This window comes from Bubalus bubalis, chromosome 2, assembly GCF_019923935.1.
Source record: "Bubalus bubalis isolate 160015118507 breed Murrah chromosome 2, NDDB_SH_1, whole genome shotgun sequence".
Taxonomy (NCBI): domain Eukaryota; kingdom Metazoa; phylum Chordata; class Mammalia; order Artiodactyla; family Bovidae; genus Bubalus; species Bubalus bubalis.
This window is the reverse complement of record NC_059158.1, coordinates 58736614-58752643: the sequence shown is the minus strand read 5'-3', so window position 1 is coordinate 58752643 and position 16030 is coordinate 58736614. Positions and strand designations below refer to the sequence as shown.

Sequence of the window (16030 nt, the reverse complement as noted above, 5' to 3'; positions counted from 1 at the left end):
ACTTTCATAAGCATTAGTTGTTTTATTAAAGGCTTGAATGAGTCAAAAAATAGAATAATTATAGTATTCTGAACATAAAATACAAATATATTATTAGCTATTTTAAATTATGAAATATTTTAATTATGAAAGTGTCAAAAAGAATATAATCAACTTCTGTGAACCAAACACCCAATTTAAGAGCTAAAGTGTCACCCTTCAGTTAAGCTGTGTACTGTATACCCAAATATTCAGTATTCTAAGTTTGATGTTTATAATTCTTATGTATTCAGTCACTTGTAGCTAAACAAAAACTTTAAAAAATTACGTATTTTTGGCTGTGCTGGCCTCCGTTGCTGCGCGGGCTTTTTTTAGTTGTGCACAGACTTCTCATTGTGATGGCTTTTCTTGTTGTGGACAAGTTTAGTTGCTCTGTCGCATGTAGGATCTTACCAGATCAAGGATTAAACCTGTGTCTTCTGCATTGGCAGGTGGATTTTTTACCAACGAGTCACCAGGGAAGCCCTAAACAAAAACTTTTAAACTCCCCATAACAAACTATCTGCTGAATCATTTTTAACTGGAACTATAATTATGGAGTAAAATAAAAATCTGAGACATCTCACTACTTTTTGACATCAAGCAAAATGAAGGTGTTTATCTGTGCTAGTCTCTTACCTACCTTACTTCTCGGCCCAGTGCTATTCAAAAATTACTTTTTTTTTTTAACCTAGACCTGTCTTCCCAGTACTGAACTTGTTTACACTTCCAACATCGATGTGTAATATCCATGTAACTGTTTTAGGAATTACACTTTTCTATCCTGTTAGAAAGAATATTAAACTGCATTGGTCTATCCTGGGTTCCTGCATTTGTCTTTTGCATGAGGATATTTTGGAGTTATATTTACTAGTGATATATATTAATAAAGGGCTTCCCTGGTGGTTCAGTGGTAAAGACCTGCCTGCCAATGCAGGAGACACAGGTTTGATCCCTGGGTCAGGAAGATTCCCTGGAGGAGGAAAGGGCAACCCACTCCAGTATTCTTGCTTGGGAAATTCCATGGACAGAGGAGCCTGTCAGGCTATAGTCCATGGGGCTGCAAAGAGTAGGACATGACTGAGCGTGCGCATGCACACACACAGATTAATGTAGGAGACATGAGAAATATATTGCATGAGAAGATTCAACATCAGCTAGACAAGATGAATCAACAGGTTAAAATCCAACAACATGGGGATCTATAGGAATATAGATAAATCCATTAAGTAAGTACATGAAGGGAAAACCATCACTGAACAGCATTGCATGTTGGGACTGGAGATTTTAGTGACCATAAAGTGAATCAGTGATATGTGGCTCTCAAAACAGCTAAAATAATATGCTTCATTAAAAATAAAAAGTATCCAGAGCAAGGGAAGTGGTACTGTTGGAGTGACATCACATCTGTAGTTACCTTAGTGTGATATATAATAAACTGCAACTTAGAGCAGAATTATCAGGACAGTGGGAGAAATTTGAAACCGTATCATAATGGAAAATGGTGAGAGCTCTGGTAGTAGTTGTTCAGTGCTGTTGATAACAGTTTAAAAGTTAAATAGCTGAAAAATTATGTAGACTAAGCATTAAATTTTGGCTAAATGTCAAACAGGTTATAAATTCCATTACAAAAATCCAGCCTTGTATTTTTGTAAGTCCTCCTTTATTAGTGCTAACACAGGACGAACAGAGGCGTGGTGGTCAATGAAAATTGAAGGTAAAGGGTGGGGTTCAATTACATAGCCTCTAAGGTCTTTTCCAACTCTTGGCATCATATAGTTTTATAAGGCTAATTCACACAGATATTAGTTAAGGAGACAGCTATGCCCCTCAAGATCTTTCTAGTTTAACAGACTATAGTGACATAAACCTAACAAATACCATTCTATGCTTAAAAACAAAAATGAAAAATGGGGCAAGTGAAAAGAATACAGGGGTTAACTTTGGACGTTCCAGTGGGAACTCCCATTGGTCAAAGCTGGAGGATTAATAGTGTTATAATGGATTATAAACAAAGAATAAAACATCCATGAGCTCATAATATAAATGACTGAATAAATGGGAGAGAAGGGAAAAATCTTCCTTACAAAAGAATTCCAGTAAATACATGTAGAAGGAATGAGGGAAATAAAAAACCACCATTGGAACTCCAAAGTAATAACTGATGCAGTAAAGAGTCACCAATGCATGCTAAAATTAGTAGCATTTCTGAACTCAGACCTATTTAGAAATTGGTATTATGTGTCCTGACTTGAAATTAGGAGCAATTATAGCATAGCAATTGATTTTATTCCAAATAATAGTCATTATAGATTTTGTTTAAAAAAGTTTTATCTTACACTAAACTGTACAAATTTGTGAAATTAGGAAGTTTTCTTATTTACCATTCAACCACTCACCTAGGTGTTAAGGCTAAAAAACTATGAGTTATTTTAGTTCCCTTCCCCCTACTTACTTTCACTGTATCAGTGTTTTGTGGATTTGTACTTGCAAAGTATATCCTGTATTTTACCACTTCTCACCACTGCATCAGCTAATTCCCTAGTCTGAGCTACCTCTTGCCTGTAGTAGCTTTTCACCTGTTCTTCCTGCTTCCCATTCCCTTACAATTTATTTCCAATATTAGCCAGTGACCTTCACAGACACACAAGCAAACCACCACAAAAACCTTCTAGATCCCTTTACTCTCCTATGCAAAATGCTCTCATGGCTTTGTCAGGCTTAGAATAAAATTTGCTCTTTACCTTGGTCGACCCCTACCTACTTCTCTGAACTCATCTGCTACCCTTCTTACCCTTGTTGCTTATTACTCCTTTCCAGGCACAGTGACTGTCCTTCAAACATACCACCTCCTTCCTGCCCCAGAGCCTTAGTACCTGCCATCACCAGTACTGGAAAGCCTCTTTCCCCAGAACTTTGTATTGCTTGCTCCTTTACATCAGGAAAGTCTCTGTCTAAGTGTCACATTAGTTAGGATCTTTATGGAAGACTTTTTCTGAGGCAGGCTCCCCTGCCTTTTACTGGTTTATTCCTCCTCTCTGCCCCATGACATTTATCACTATGTAAAATAATATGTATTTGTTTACTCATCTGTTCTCCAACTTGAATGTAAGCACATAGGGGAAAGGACCTGGTTTGTCTTGCTACAAACTGTACCCACAATACCTAAAATAATTCCTACAATGGAGTGGGCCTTCAAATATCTATTGAATAAATATCTTTTAACACTGAAGGGCTAAAGTAGAGGAAACAGCAGAAGGCCTGTATTTAGAGGCAGAATTCTGTCTCTGAAGTCTGTGGAAAAAAATATAAGCCTTTTGAGATAAACTTTAAAATGAAGAAAAATGAAAGAATACTTTTTAGCTGCCTTAATTTTACAAGGGCTTCCCTGGTGGCTCAGATGGTAAAGAATCTGCCTGCAATGTGGGATACCCAGGTTCAATCCCTGGGTTGGGAACATTCCCTGGAGAAGGGAATGGTTACCCACTCCAGTATTCTTGCCTGGAGAATCCCATGGACAGAGGAACCTGATGGGCTATAGTCCATGGGGTCGCAAAAAGTCAGAGACCACTGAGCCACTAACACTTTGACTTTTACAAATTCAGTTGCTTAAAACAAAAAATTTAAGCATAACTTAATGACTGAATTTAGAAAGCTTTTGCAATAACCTTACATCAAAGAAAAATTTTATTTAAGTATAGATTACTGGTTATTTAAAAATACAAACATACAAAGGCATTATCATACAACTGATTTCTAAACTCAATACTTTTAAAATACAAAACAATGATCATTACCCCTAAGAGTCAGTTTGAAACAAACTGACTTTTGAGTTGGTTTTATAATTCTTTTTACTCACTCTTGCTTACAAACGTTACTAGGTTTTTCAGTTTCATTCCGTATCAGAACTTTTTTTTGACATGTTTACTTCTCAAAGTAGTATATAGTTATTTCTTGGAATTAATGTTAGCAACTATAGAAAGCTTCTCTATGTGACAAAAATTCAATATGGTTGCTGCTTTGGAAATCTGAGTTATCTACACTAAGACTCACATATTGAAAGGTAAAATACGAATGGGTAAATGATGGGGGTTGAGAGCAGGAGGACTAAGAAAAGATGATGTTATCTTTTACTGCAGACCTGCTACAAGAAGACTCCATTATTTACTTTATACTATTACTAGAAAAGCAGTTTCTGCCAGGTCACAGGTGGGCTAGGTAGTTGTCCATTTTAATTTTCTTTACTAAAGAATGGCAGACGGCAACAATTAAATTGCTCCACCAAATAAGCAGAGACTTTAAGTTACCATATACTTTAATTATGAAAAATAAATTATTTTCTTAATTGGTTTAGCAGCCTTGTATCTGGAAAGGCAGCAAAACCCACTCTATTCCAAAATTAGAAAGCCAGCTCAGAGACTGCTTCTAAGATGCCTATCTTCTATCATCAATCAGTCATGAAAGTGGACTTTCATGAACTCAGTAATAAATGTAAAAATAAACTCATTTATCAAACAATGTTGAGCCTGCAAAACCAAAAAAGTTCATAAGGTAGGAATTGGTTTGTATAAAACAAAGGATATATATCCTCTTATATAACACAAGAGGAATATGTATGGTAATAAAAACAATTTATAATAAACTTGTAAAGAGATGATTCTGGTTTACATGTAAGTCGGCTTAAACTGACCATGACTGAATGATTGAAAATTTTCTTCTCCGAACATAATGCCCATTCATTATAAGCTAAGCCAGACTTAGTTTCTTATAAATCTCTACTTCCTTGGATTTATCTACTACACCCTTACTTTACAGCCATTTAACTTATAAGCTGGGCCTGCCCAGCCTGCCCATAAAGCCTCTCTTCATAAAGATACCAGATACATTAAACAGAGGCATCTTCCTGTAAGAATCTGCACTTCAAAACAGCCTATGAAGAACTAGCAACTGGCCTTCCAATGTAGCTACCTCTCATTTCACATTATGCAGTTTACTAACCACTCCTTCCTTACAGAAAACTCAGTAGCTGTAAAACTCTTTGTTCCATTTCAAAACATTTCAATACTTATTAATTCCAAAGATCCGAACACCATGTAGCTGTGGCATTTTGGGAATTAGCACACTCAGGAGAGAAGCTGTGTTTAGGATGAAGTGAGTTGTATCATACTTCGTATAGAAACTTGCCAGAAAATATCTGTAGAAACAAAAGTGAAGAATATATATATATATATATATATAAAATATCTAAAAGTGAAATTGCTTAGAAATCTTTAAATATTAAAAGGTGGGAAAAAGGCCACTGAAATATAAATACCTAAAAGTAGAACCATTTTTTTTTGAGCACTAGAACAAAAGCAAACATTTTAGTTTGGGGGCTTAAATTAATTTTAATTGAGACTGAAAGATTGGTTGAATAGAGGCATATATGCACATTTTGCATTTTTGCAATTGTGTAAAATGTATTTAATGGAAGACAGTTACTACTTAGCATCCTTTAAAGCAGAACGCTTTCAGACTAGGGTTCGTATGCTTCTTGAAACTTTAGGTGTAGTTTTGTATTAATGTGTATATATCTAAAGAGAAGATCCAGATTCAGAGCATCCATCATATTCTCATATGGTTTATTGTGACCCACCAAAAGGTTAAAAGCCACTGCTGTAAAGTTGTGAAAAACAGGGTGTTAGTGCATTAGTACAATTTGTAATAGCATCTGCGAAAGCAAACAAATACTTGATTGCCCTTTTGATGTCCTTTTTTCCATACTGTAGTTGAACAGGTATATAACCAGTATAATTGGCAACTTGAAAGATATTACTGTAAGATTCCAGCTGTTTTTCTATAACTGAACATCTGAGTGTATATATATTCAGGATATCCAATATCTGAGAATTTGTGTTAAGAAGCCTAAGCCACCTTTAAGACCATAAATCATCAATTCAGAATGCCCAAGTTTGACCCAAGGGTACATCAGAATGAAGACACATCAAGAAGCCACCAAAAGAGTATCCTAATATAAAGAGGATGTAAAGACTGTAAACAATAAAGCATTGTACTGTACTTGATACAGAAGGCTGACTAGTTATATTCAAGATTTTTAACTATACAGAAGCTAGGCACACATAAGCCCCACATTATTTAATGGTCAGCCATATTATAATGCAATCTTCAACATGTTATAGATGAGGATACTGAGACTTTCAAGAATATGGCTGAAAGTCAGATAGCTAGAGGGTAGTAGAGCTAAAATACAAATTTAGGGCTCTCTGAATAGCCATCATTCTTGTTATTGCATTGGACTTCCCTGGTGGCTCAGACGGTAAAGCATCTGCCTATTGTGCGAGAGACCCAGATTCAATCCCTGGGTTGGGAAGATTTCCTGGAGAAGGAAATGGCAACCCACTCCAGTATTCTTGCCTGGAAAATCCCATGGACGGAGGAGCCTGGTAGGCTACAGTCCATGGGGTCACAAAGAGTCGGACACGACTGAGCAACTTCACTTTCACTTTGTTAGACCATACATATTTTTCTTTTGATATTATGTCAGGCTAAAATAATTAAAAACTTAAAAAATTTCCTCTTATGTGGAACAAAATCTACATAAGGAAAAAGAAATCTACCACTTTATGATTACTTCATTCTTTTCATTTGAAAATGCCTTCCCTATCTTTAACATCAATGTAACACCTAACCTACCTTAAGTTCCATTTTAAGAGATTCTAATGCCTCGACTCAATAGACATGAGTTTGAGTCAACTCCGGGAGATGGTGAGGGAGAAGCCTGATGTGCTGCAGTCATGTGGTTGTGAAGAGCTGGACACAATTTGGCAACTGACCAACAACAACGCCTCTAAGAAGTCTTTCCAGTTACTGCAGACCACACTGATTCTATAATGGATATGTAATTATATATATTCTTTGTGACTGGGTGAGTGATTGGGATATATGTGAAACATCTATTGTATGAAAGCATCTGAGTGTAGAATTCAAAGCACTCTATGCACTTATAAATTCTTTGCAGAGATAAAATAATAGAGAAATAATATAAAGTGGCATAAATAAGGGATATATAACTACTACGGAAGTTCAAAGCAGAGCATTTCACTGAAGGTTGGTTGCTAAGGAAAAGACTTCACTGAGATGGTCACAATTTAAATCTTGAAAGAAAAACAAGACAGATAAATTAAAGGAGAAAGCATTTCAGGTGGAAAAAATGACTTTAACTAAGGCATAGAAATAGGATTATACATATTTAAGAAATGCTGCTTAGAGGAGTGTGGCTAGGTGGGAGTTGGTTTAAGGTAAAATATTCACATAAAGGAGAAATAAAGTAGGAACCATTTTGTGGAGGATCCTGAATATCAGATATTAGGAGGAAATCAGATACCAGATATAAGGTTAGATGCTTTACAGATAGATATTATCTCATTCATTTTTTATATCATCAGATTTGAGTTAGGTACCATTGGCTAGAATTTTATTTATGAGCAAACCAAGCAGGCTGAGTGACAGCTACATGATTCAACCCAAGTCTGTCCTACAATGAAAGCCCAACTTCTGTTTTCTCTAAACCATACTGTCTCTCCCAAGGAGTCTGAGCATGCAAATGCAGCAGGTAGTCAGTGAAATTCATCTGAAATCATCTAAATCTTTGTTGAGTGAGATTAATCTGATAGTGGACAACAGAACAAGATTATGTGTTTAGTTTTCTTGCAAGCAGCTTAAGAAAATGAACTAGAATATATCTGACTTGTACATTCTAGAATGTCTTGGCATACTGAGGAACATGTAATGTTGTCTCCATATATGTTTGACTGAAGTGAAAACTGGTTTTAACTGTTAAATTTTGCCTGTATTTTATATTCTCTATGAAGTAACAATTTATAAACAAAATAATGTTTCTATTTCAAATTTAATCTAATAAAAGAATGGCTTCATCTCATCCAGACCTCCTACCTAAAATTTTCACCACTTACAGTATTATTGGAGAAATTGTGAAAAACTTCCGTGAAGATGTAAACTGTACTCCATAGTCCAGTTGTTCCCAATGAGTTAGGAGCCTTGCTTTACCCTGGTCGGGAGTTTCAAAAGGTGTTCCTTTTACTGCATGCAAAAATACATACATCCCCTGAAAAACAAGCAAGGGGGTATAGAGTTAATATCGAATACAAAATGAGTATTTGTCATTAAGCATTAAGATAGTTCCAGACTGTGTCAGACTGCATGATAAACTTAACAGCTCATGTTTTAAGATTTCGTATTATTGTGAAAGACTGGCCAGTTTCTTCATAGTAAAACTAAACTTCTGTGGGCTTATATGGAAATATTATTTGGTGAAAACCACTATAAAGTCCACCAAAAATAACCTGTTTTCATCTCTTATTAAACTGAAAATATATGAAAAGTACCATTAGGGTGGCTTTGCATCATTACATTTAGATTTTCTAATATATTTCCTATTAGGAAATAGGATTACTTTATCTCCAGTGTGTAAGAAAGATTAGAGTGTTATATTGGTAAGTATGATGATATTTATATAATTATAAAAACATACAAATTGGCAAATATTATAATCTGTGTAGGGGAAAATTGTTTGAAAATATTTAACATTAGTCTTTGTCTCAATAGTTCTTTGTCAAGATGTCTGAACAAAGATGGTCTGATGTACTAGGTGTAATGTTTAACACAATCTGCTTTTAAAATCACCACTGTAAGTCAATACTGTGTTTTTAGAAGGTAGTTTTTAAAAATGAAAGTAAAAAAAATTACTAAGAGCCATTCTGGCCAGTGATACGTTTAAGTATCTAATTTTGTGGTTAATTAGGAAAAAAAACAATGTATGCTAGATTTGGTTTCCTGGAGATAACCACTTAGATTTATAGGTAACAGGATTACCATCTAAGGCACTGTAACAGAATAAAGCATATATATTATTGTGGAACAGTTTTACCCAATAAAGTCATGATGTGATTATCATTTTTTTTTAACTTCAACTTTTAATAAATATATGGAAAAAATAGAAAACTTAGTGATTTGAAATTTTATGTTATTATTAATAGGTTAAGACAGCCCTTCTTTAAAGCTTAGTCTACCTACTTCCTAGTTATTCCATTAGGCAGTTTAAAAGTTGTTTACCTGCAATAACACATAAGCAACAGAAGCATGGATTCATGTTCAACTGGATGTAAATCTACAAATGTTTAATAAGTGGCTAAGCAGAATACATCATGAGAAACGCTGAGCTGGAAGAAACACGAGTTGGAATCAAGACTGCCAGGAGAAATATCAATAACCTTAGATATGTAGATGACACCACCTTTATGGCAGAAAGTGAAGAGGAACTAAAAACCCTCTTGATGAAAGTGAAAGAGGAGAGTGAAAAAGTTGGCTTAAAGCTCAACATTCAGAAAATGAAGATCGTGGCATCCGGTCCCATCATGGGAAATAGATGGGGAAACAGTGTCAGACTTTATTTTTGGGGGGTCCAAAATCACTGCAGATGGTGACTGCAGCCATTAAAAGACGCTTACTCCTTGGAAGGAAAGTTATGACCAACCTAGACAGCATATTGAAAAGCAGAGACATTACTTTGCCAACAAAGGTCTGTCTAGTCAAGGCTATGGTTTTTCCAGTAGTCATGTATGGATGTGAGAGTTGGACTGTGAAGAAAGCTGAGCACTGAAGAATTGATGCTTTTGAACTGTGGTGTTAAAGAAGACTCTTGAGAGTCCCTTGGACTGCAAGGAGATCCAACCAGTCCATTCTAAAGGAGATCAGTCCTGGGTGTTCTTTGGAAGGAATGATGCTAAAGCTGAAACTCTAGTACTTTGGCCACCTCATGTGAAGAGTTGACTCACTGGAAAAGACTCTGATACTGGGAGGGATTGGGGGCAGGAGGACAGGAGGAAAAGGGGACGACAGAGGATGAGATGGCTGGATGGTGTCACCGACTCGATGGATATGAGTTTGAGTGAACTCCGGGAGTTGGCGATGGACAGGGAGGGCTGGTGTGCTGCAATTCATGGGGTCGCAAAGAGTTGGACACAACTGAGCAACTGAACTGAATATGTATAGAACACAGGACCTGTATATGTATATGAAACTGAACAAGACATGTGCAACCCCTTGAGAAAGTTCAATCTTCTGAGATATAAGGAAAAAAAAAGATATGCATAAACAACTACAATGTAGGACAGAAATTTCTGTCAAAGGTATAATGAAATACAGGAAATGCAAAGCAAAAGGCTTGATGGTACCTTGTCAACTACCTTATTCTTGAAGGTTCAGCTCAATGATAATTCCTTAGTGAAGCGTTTCACATTAGCATTAATTAACCTCTTCCCTATGTGCATATATGGAATTTTATTGAAAATAGTTAAAAAAAAAAAGAAAATAGTTTTATTATAGCACAATACATTGTATTGAAGTTATTTATATAATGTTTGTTTTCCCACTAGCCTGAATACCCCAGGAACAGGGACGCATACAAAGCAACTATTAGATACTAAGCCAAGATGACATTAAACCAAGGAATGTTTATTCTGTAAGCACAAGGAAATCACTTTCACATTGGTTTTAAAAGAGAGTATGAAACAGAAATTCTGTGCTTTCAAATTCTCAGGAGAATGTGACCCCCAAAAGTTAAAAATCTCTGCTTTAGACCATATATGTATTAGAAGTTATTGAAGAGAAAAAATAATTCTCTCATTATGTCCTTCAAACCACATGTACTCACCAGGGTCTAGAAGATAATTCAAAGTTTATTTTATGTATTCTTTTTAATGAAAAAAATCTTATCTAACCATTTATCTTTTACTCCATTATTTTTATTAAGTTTTTCTATAAAATTTTAGTGATGATTTATACCCACATTAAAAGAATTAGGGAAATAAGTATGTAGCTCATGATTAGCCCTTAACAAATATTTACTGACTCAAAGTGAAGAGTTTTCTTTCATTTTAAAAGCCAGGATAAGAACTTTGTGAAGTATTAAAACTTGTAAGAGTGAACTGTAGCTCTGAGTAAAACAACTGCTGTAGGTTTCTAGTATATAGTTTATAAAGACAGAGGCCATGTTTTTTCTAACCATGGATAACAATTAGGTCTATTTTTCCATATTAAAAAGCGTGCAGTACATATTTCATACTTTTAATTGGTTTAATGTAGGTTAACATCAAAAGAAATTTACATTTGGCATCATGTAATTGCTACATTTATGGCTGGTTAGTCAGGTTTTTAGTATAGAGGACTAAGTTGGAAGTTTACTTCCCTACATGTTCTCAATTACTCGTCCTTTGTCCATGGCCATATACTGTGTCTCAGTCTCAGTCAACTAACTTGAAAACATGAAGTGAGCAAATGACTTCTAAAGTTCATTTAATGCATGTGCCACTGGAGAAGGGAAAATTATATGAGAACATACATAATTTATTCAGCAACATTTAAATAGGTCTTTAGAGATATAGAAGTTAAAAAATAGAAAAGAGATAAATTGCTAATTATAAAAGTATGATAAACACATGACAAAAGAATGCAGCATGGGAATTTTGTAGCTTCCTAGAAAAGGTGATACTTGAGAAGTTTCCCTGGACAAGCAGGAATCAGCCAGGCAGAGCAGGAAGGAGGGAGGGGTATTAAAATAGTGGAAGAAGAGCCTAAGTCAAAGCAGAAAGGTAAGAGATGATTTTCATTATTGTGAGACCATAGTTGTGTTTTTGGAGATGTGTTAATATTGGGTCTCTTTCTTGCCTCTGTACTATTTTCAACTAGTTTTGTATGTCACACAAAGAACTTGGCATTTTACTATGAATGCAATAGAATCATTGAAAGACTTAAGAGTGTGTCTTGAACAAACATGAATTTTAAAAATATCACTCTGCCAAACTTGAATGAAGGAAAGTAGAGTATAGGAGCATCAAGGAGACCAAATAGGAGTAATCTACTTGAGCGTAAAAAAGGGCATGAATTATAGCAGTGTCAGTAAGGATCAAGCTGAAGACAGTAAAACAGGACATGGCTTTGACTAAATGGCTGTGGAATATAAAGAAAAAAAAGTTACCCTAAGACTAGTGTGACCATATGTACTAGTTTGCATGGGTAGTCCTGATTTATACTTATTCTCTTAAGGTTGTTATTACTAGAGCTCTCTTTTACTCACAAAACAGTCTTGGTTTGGATGATACATTATATTAATCACTTTATCTTGACATTCAGCTATGTGGCTTGGCTTGCTGTGGAGATAGTGGTGCCTTTAGATTAGATTAGGAACAAAGTCCAGGAACAGATTGTGGTGGATGGCAAGGAATCTATCAGGAGTGAGTGTAATTTATACTTGTTTGGTTTTAAGGTGCAAGGTGATCTGGCAGTATTAACATGGTCATCATCATTTAACAGGTAGAAACTGAAAATACAGATAGATGAAGTAACCTAGGTAGAATACATATCATAATAAAGAAGAAAACCTTGGTAATAGTAATACTTGAGAGGAAAAGAGAAGACTGCAAGAGGAAGTAGTGAAGGAAAGATCCAAAATATATCCAGGAAAAAGCAGTCCCAAGGAAGCCAAAGGAAAAGGGATATGATTAGCATCAAATATTTCAGAGATCACTATTTAAAAATAGTGTTAAACATTCCTTTCAAAGTCTATCATATAAAATAAACTAATTGGACATTCATTTATTTCTACCACATCATCTTTGTCCTTCTCCAGTCAACTTCAAGGCTTCCCAGGTGGGTCAGTAGTAAAGAATCCACCTGCCAATGCAGGAGATGCAGGTTCGATCCCTGGATCAGGAAGATCCCCTTGAGGAGGAAATGGCAACCCACTCCAGTGTTCTTGCCTGGAAAATCCCATGGACAGAGAAGCCTGGTAGGCTACAGACCACCAAGTCACAAGAACTGGACATGAATGAGCATGCACAGCCAACTTCATATACTTTCCAGAAGATTTAAAATAAATCATATTAATTAAAAAAAAAATCTATTTATCCTACACTTTTCTGTTTTAATGTTCTAAGTTTCTCATTTTGGATATATCTTTAAACAAATACAGAGTTAATCTGGATTCAATTAAAAGTCTCAAATAACTAGATTTCTCCCCTTTCATTCTACTTTAATAGTTTGTTAAAGACAAAAAAAGTCACCATCAGGTTTTTTGTTTTTAAACAGGCAATTTCCAGAGTATTTGGTCTAACCTCTGGTACTTGGTAGAGCTATCACATAATAACAAAAGAGCAATAGTTAACAGAAGAAAGTAAGGTATGATACGTTTTTGAATCATTTAAGACAGATTAAACTCAAAATTTCTACACTGAAACAGAAAAGTATATTTATACAATTTAGAAAGACTTAACAAGGATTTAAGCCAAAGATGTTCATTAGATTCTAGTTAACCAAAAAACATAATTACTTCTGATGCATTCTGGTTAATCAATATAGTAGTCTGAGTTAAAGCATCTTGTAATTTTTGCTAAAATTACTTTTTTCAGATTCTATAAAACCAACAGGAAGAAAAAAAAAGGTCTTACTTATAAAAAGGGTCCAATGTTTAAATATAAAGTGATAGAAAAATATAATCTTATTCGAGATAAGAATTCTTCAAAACTGTCATAGATACAAAAAAATCACTGAACTATACACTTTAACTGGGTGAAGTTTATATAACTCAAATTGTTTAAAAACTAAGTCATGTGTTTTTCTTTTAACATAAAACTTTAAGCTTCTTAAAAAGTTGTTTAAATACACCATCTTAACCATTTTTAAGTGTACAGTTCTATGGTATTAAGTACATTCACAATGTTATGCAACCATTACAACCATCCATCTCCAGAACTTTTCATCTTACAAAACATTACCCATTGAACAGTAACTCCCCATTTTTTTCTCGCCCAGCCTCTGAAAAACCATTAAACCTTAAGGTTTTAAGTGTTTAGTATAAGGCGAAATTCTTACCAGATTATGTATAACATTTGTTAAGGTCCAAGCAACAGGAACACTGAAGAAGGGAATACTGAGTAAAACAATGTGAAGCAAGCCAACTCCCAATGCATATGTCAGCCACATACCACGGCTGTTCATTACACGGGTATTTGGATTCACCTCGCTGTGGGCAACGCCAACATTCATGTTTGCGCTGTAGAAAAGCAATGAAATGAATCAACACTGATGTAACTGGAAACCCAAATATTCCTAATTCTGACATGACAAAATAAGTGTGCTACTGGGATTACTTTTTTTCCCCCTGTCTGATCGTTCTGAAATCGAACAGACCCTCCAAAATATGCTACTTCCACATGCCCAGGAGGTCAATAGTTCTTCTTCACATCCGACTCTAAGGTAAGACAGACAAGACTTATTTTTATGCTTCTTGTTGAAAATAAACAGTTAAAATTCCTTTCCTAAAGCTTGTCTTCAAGCATGTTGGTTTTACTAAATGAAACAATGGGCAGGAAAACTCAAAGAGAAAACCTACATTTTCTTATATCATGAGAGCAAAGTGAAAACTCAGGAAGTAAGTTTACCAACAAAATAAACTAATATACAAAAAACCAAAGTTAACCTAAACCAGTCTGTTCTGAGTAGCCAGACTCTTAACACCTAACAATGTATCCATAGAGTGGTCAGAGTTCAAATCACTCCTTCAGGAACACCGAAAATGAGAGGAACATAAAGAGGTGGAAAATTTACATGGTCAAAGGATAAGGTTTCTTTCTCAGTCTTGTGATACAATTAGGTTAAAACAAGGAGTCTTTCTTCTGCACATTGTAATTCTAGTCACCGTCCCTAAAATACTGTTTTTTTCTCTTTCCTTCCTCCCTCTCCCCTTTTTTTCTGAGATTCGGGGGGGGGGGGGGCGTGCTACACTGTATTGGGAACAGCTGAATTAAAAATACACAAACCCTTTCCATTACAGAGTTAGCACTGAGAGAGGAATTTCTCCTAACTCCATCCAACAAGTATTTCCAGAGTACAATGGCCCTCTCCCTCCAAAAATCTTAGGCTTACGGTGATGAAAGTTACACTAAAATCATCAAGTCAGTCTCAAATTTAAACGTGTAACTATGTCTTCCAGTCTAAATATCCACCGTACATAATATATTTTTATACGCCATAAATTGTACTTAGAACGTGCCACCACACAGGGTGCTTTTCCCACTTTCGACAGATTTTTTTAATGCTCGAAAGACCTTAAAATCTACATCTGAGGCAAAGACTGATCCTACCCCAGGACGGAAAACCTTTCCAGGGAGTCTGCCGCGCCACTTCAGGACTGGCAAACAATGATTTCACAGAGCAAAGAACCCTCTCGGCGCTGCCCTCGCGGATGCAGGGAACCCAGCGACCGCCCGCTACACCGCCAAAGGCAGCCTTCCCCAGTGGCCAGAGCTCCCGGGTAGTGGAAGCTCAGCAAAAGCCGCTGCGCTATCAACAAACCGCCCCGACTCCCCACTCTTTCTTCTCGGAGCTGCACATCCCGTCAGGGCCGGGACGCGACGACGAGGATTTGGGGAGCAAGTCGTGGGGGCCACTTGGCCCGCATCGCCAGACAGGGCGCCGCGGATGAAGCCAAACTCCACCTTTCCCCTCAAGCCGAGGGCCTGCTAGCAGCTCCCACGGCACAGGCAGCATCACAGCCCCTGCGGCCGTTTGTGGCCACTCACCCGCCGCCCCACTCCCGACGGCCGCACAGAAGCAGTACCAGCGCCGCGGAGGCGAAGGCGGCGTCTCCTCAGGCCGGAGGCAAGTGGTCAGCCTCAGCGCCGCGCAGCGCGGCGCGGCTGGCGGAAGCGTTCCTTGCGGAAAGCGCTGCCCGCGGATTGGCTGAGAGCGGCGCCAATCCCACGTTCGCCGGACTGGGCGGGACTGAGGGCGGTGCGCTCCGTGTCTGCCCCGCCCCGCGCGCGCTGTGGGTGAGTCGGGACTCAGCGAGGCCGGGCCCGGGCTCTGGTCGGGACGCTGGCCGGTCCGCTAGTGGATGGTAATTGCCCACTTCGCGCGAGCAAGCAGGTAGTGTCGT

The 16030-nt window shown here is 36.9% G+C and overlaps 2 protein-coding genes across 7 annotated transcripts in view; one reads left to right on the top strand and one right to left on the bottom strand.

Annotated features, from left to right (window-relative positions):
* Positions 1-3687: 3687 nt before the first annotated feature.
* On the bottom strand, positions 3688-15831 carry ORMDL1 (ORMDL sphingolipid biosynthesis regulator 1). 3 transcript variants are annotated; one of them, XM_006076952.3, is made up of 4 exons: positions 15713-15831; positions 13966-14146; positions 7992-8143; positions 3688-5212 (listed from the first exon to the last, which is right to left on the bottom strand). In XM_006076952.3, the coding sequence occupies exons 2-4, from the start codon at positions 14137-14139 to the stop codon at positions 5077-5079; spliced, it is 462 nt and encodes a 153-aa protein (XP_006077014.1). In that variant the 5' UTR covers positions 14140-14146; positions 15713-15831; the 3' UTR covers positions 3688-5076. The 3 variants fall into 3 exon arrangements, with proteins under 3 accessions (XP_006077014.1, XP_006077013.1, XP_044788492.1); XM_006076951.3 differs by having other exon boundaries at positions 15675-15814; XM_044932557.2 differs by lacking the exon at positions 3688-5212 and adding an exon at positions 5353-5673 and having other exon boundaries at positions 15675-15814.
* PMS1 (PMS1 homolog 1, mismatch repair system component) overlaps positions 15806-16030 on the top strand; it is a 118068-nt gene continuing 117843 nt past the window's right edge. For 3 of the 4 annotated variants that reach the window (XM_044932542.1, XM_025273423.2, XM_025273436.2), the window contains exon 1: positions 15877-16020. The gene's annotated coding sequence lies outside the window, so the exon portion shown is untranslated. Of the gene's footprint in view, positions 16021-16030 lie in introns of all 4 variants that reach the window. The other variant, XM_044932534.1, reaches the window with a different exon arrangement.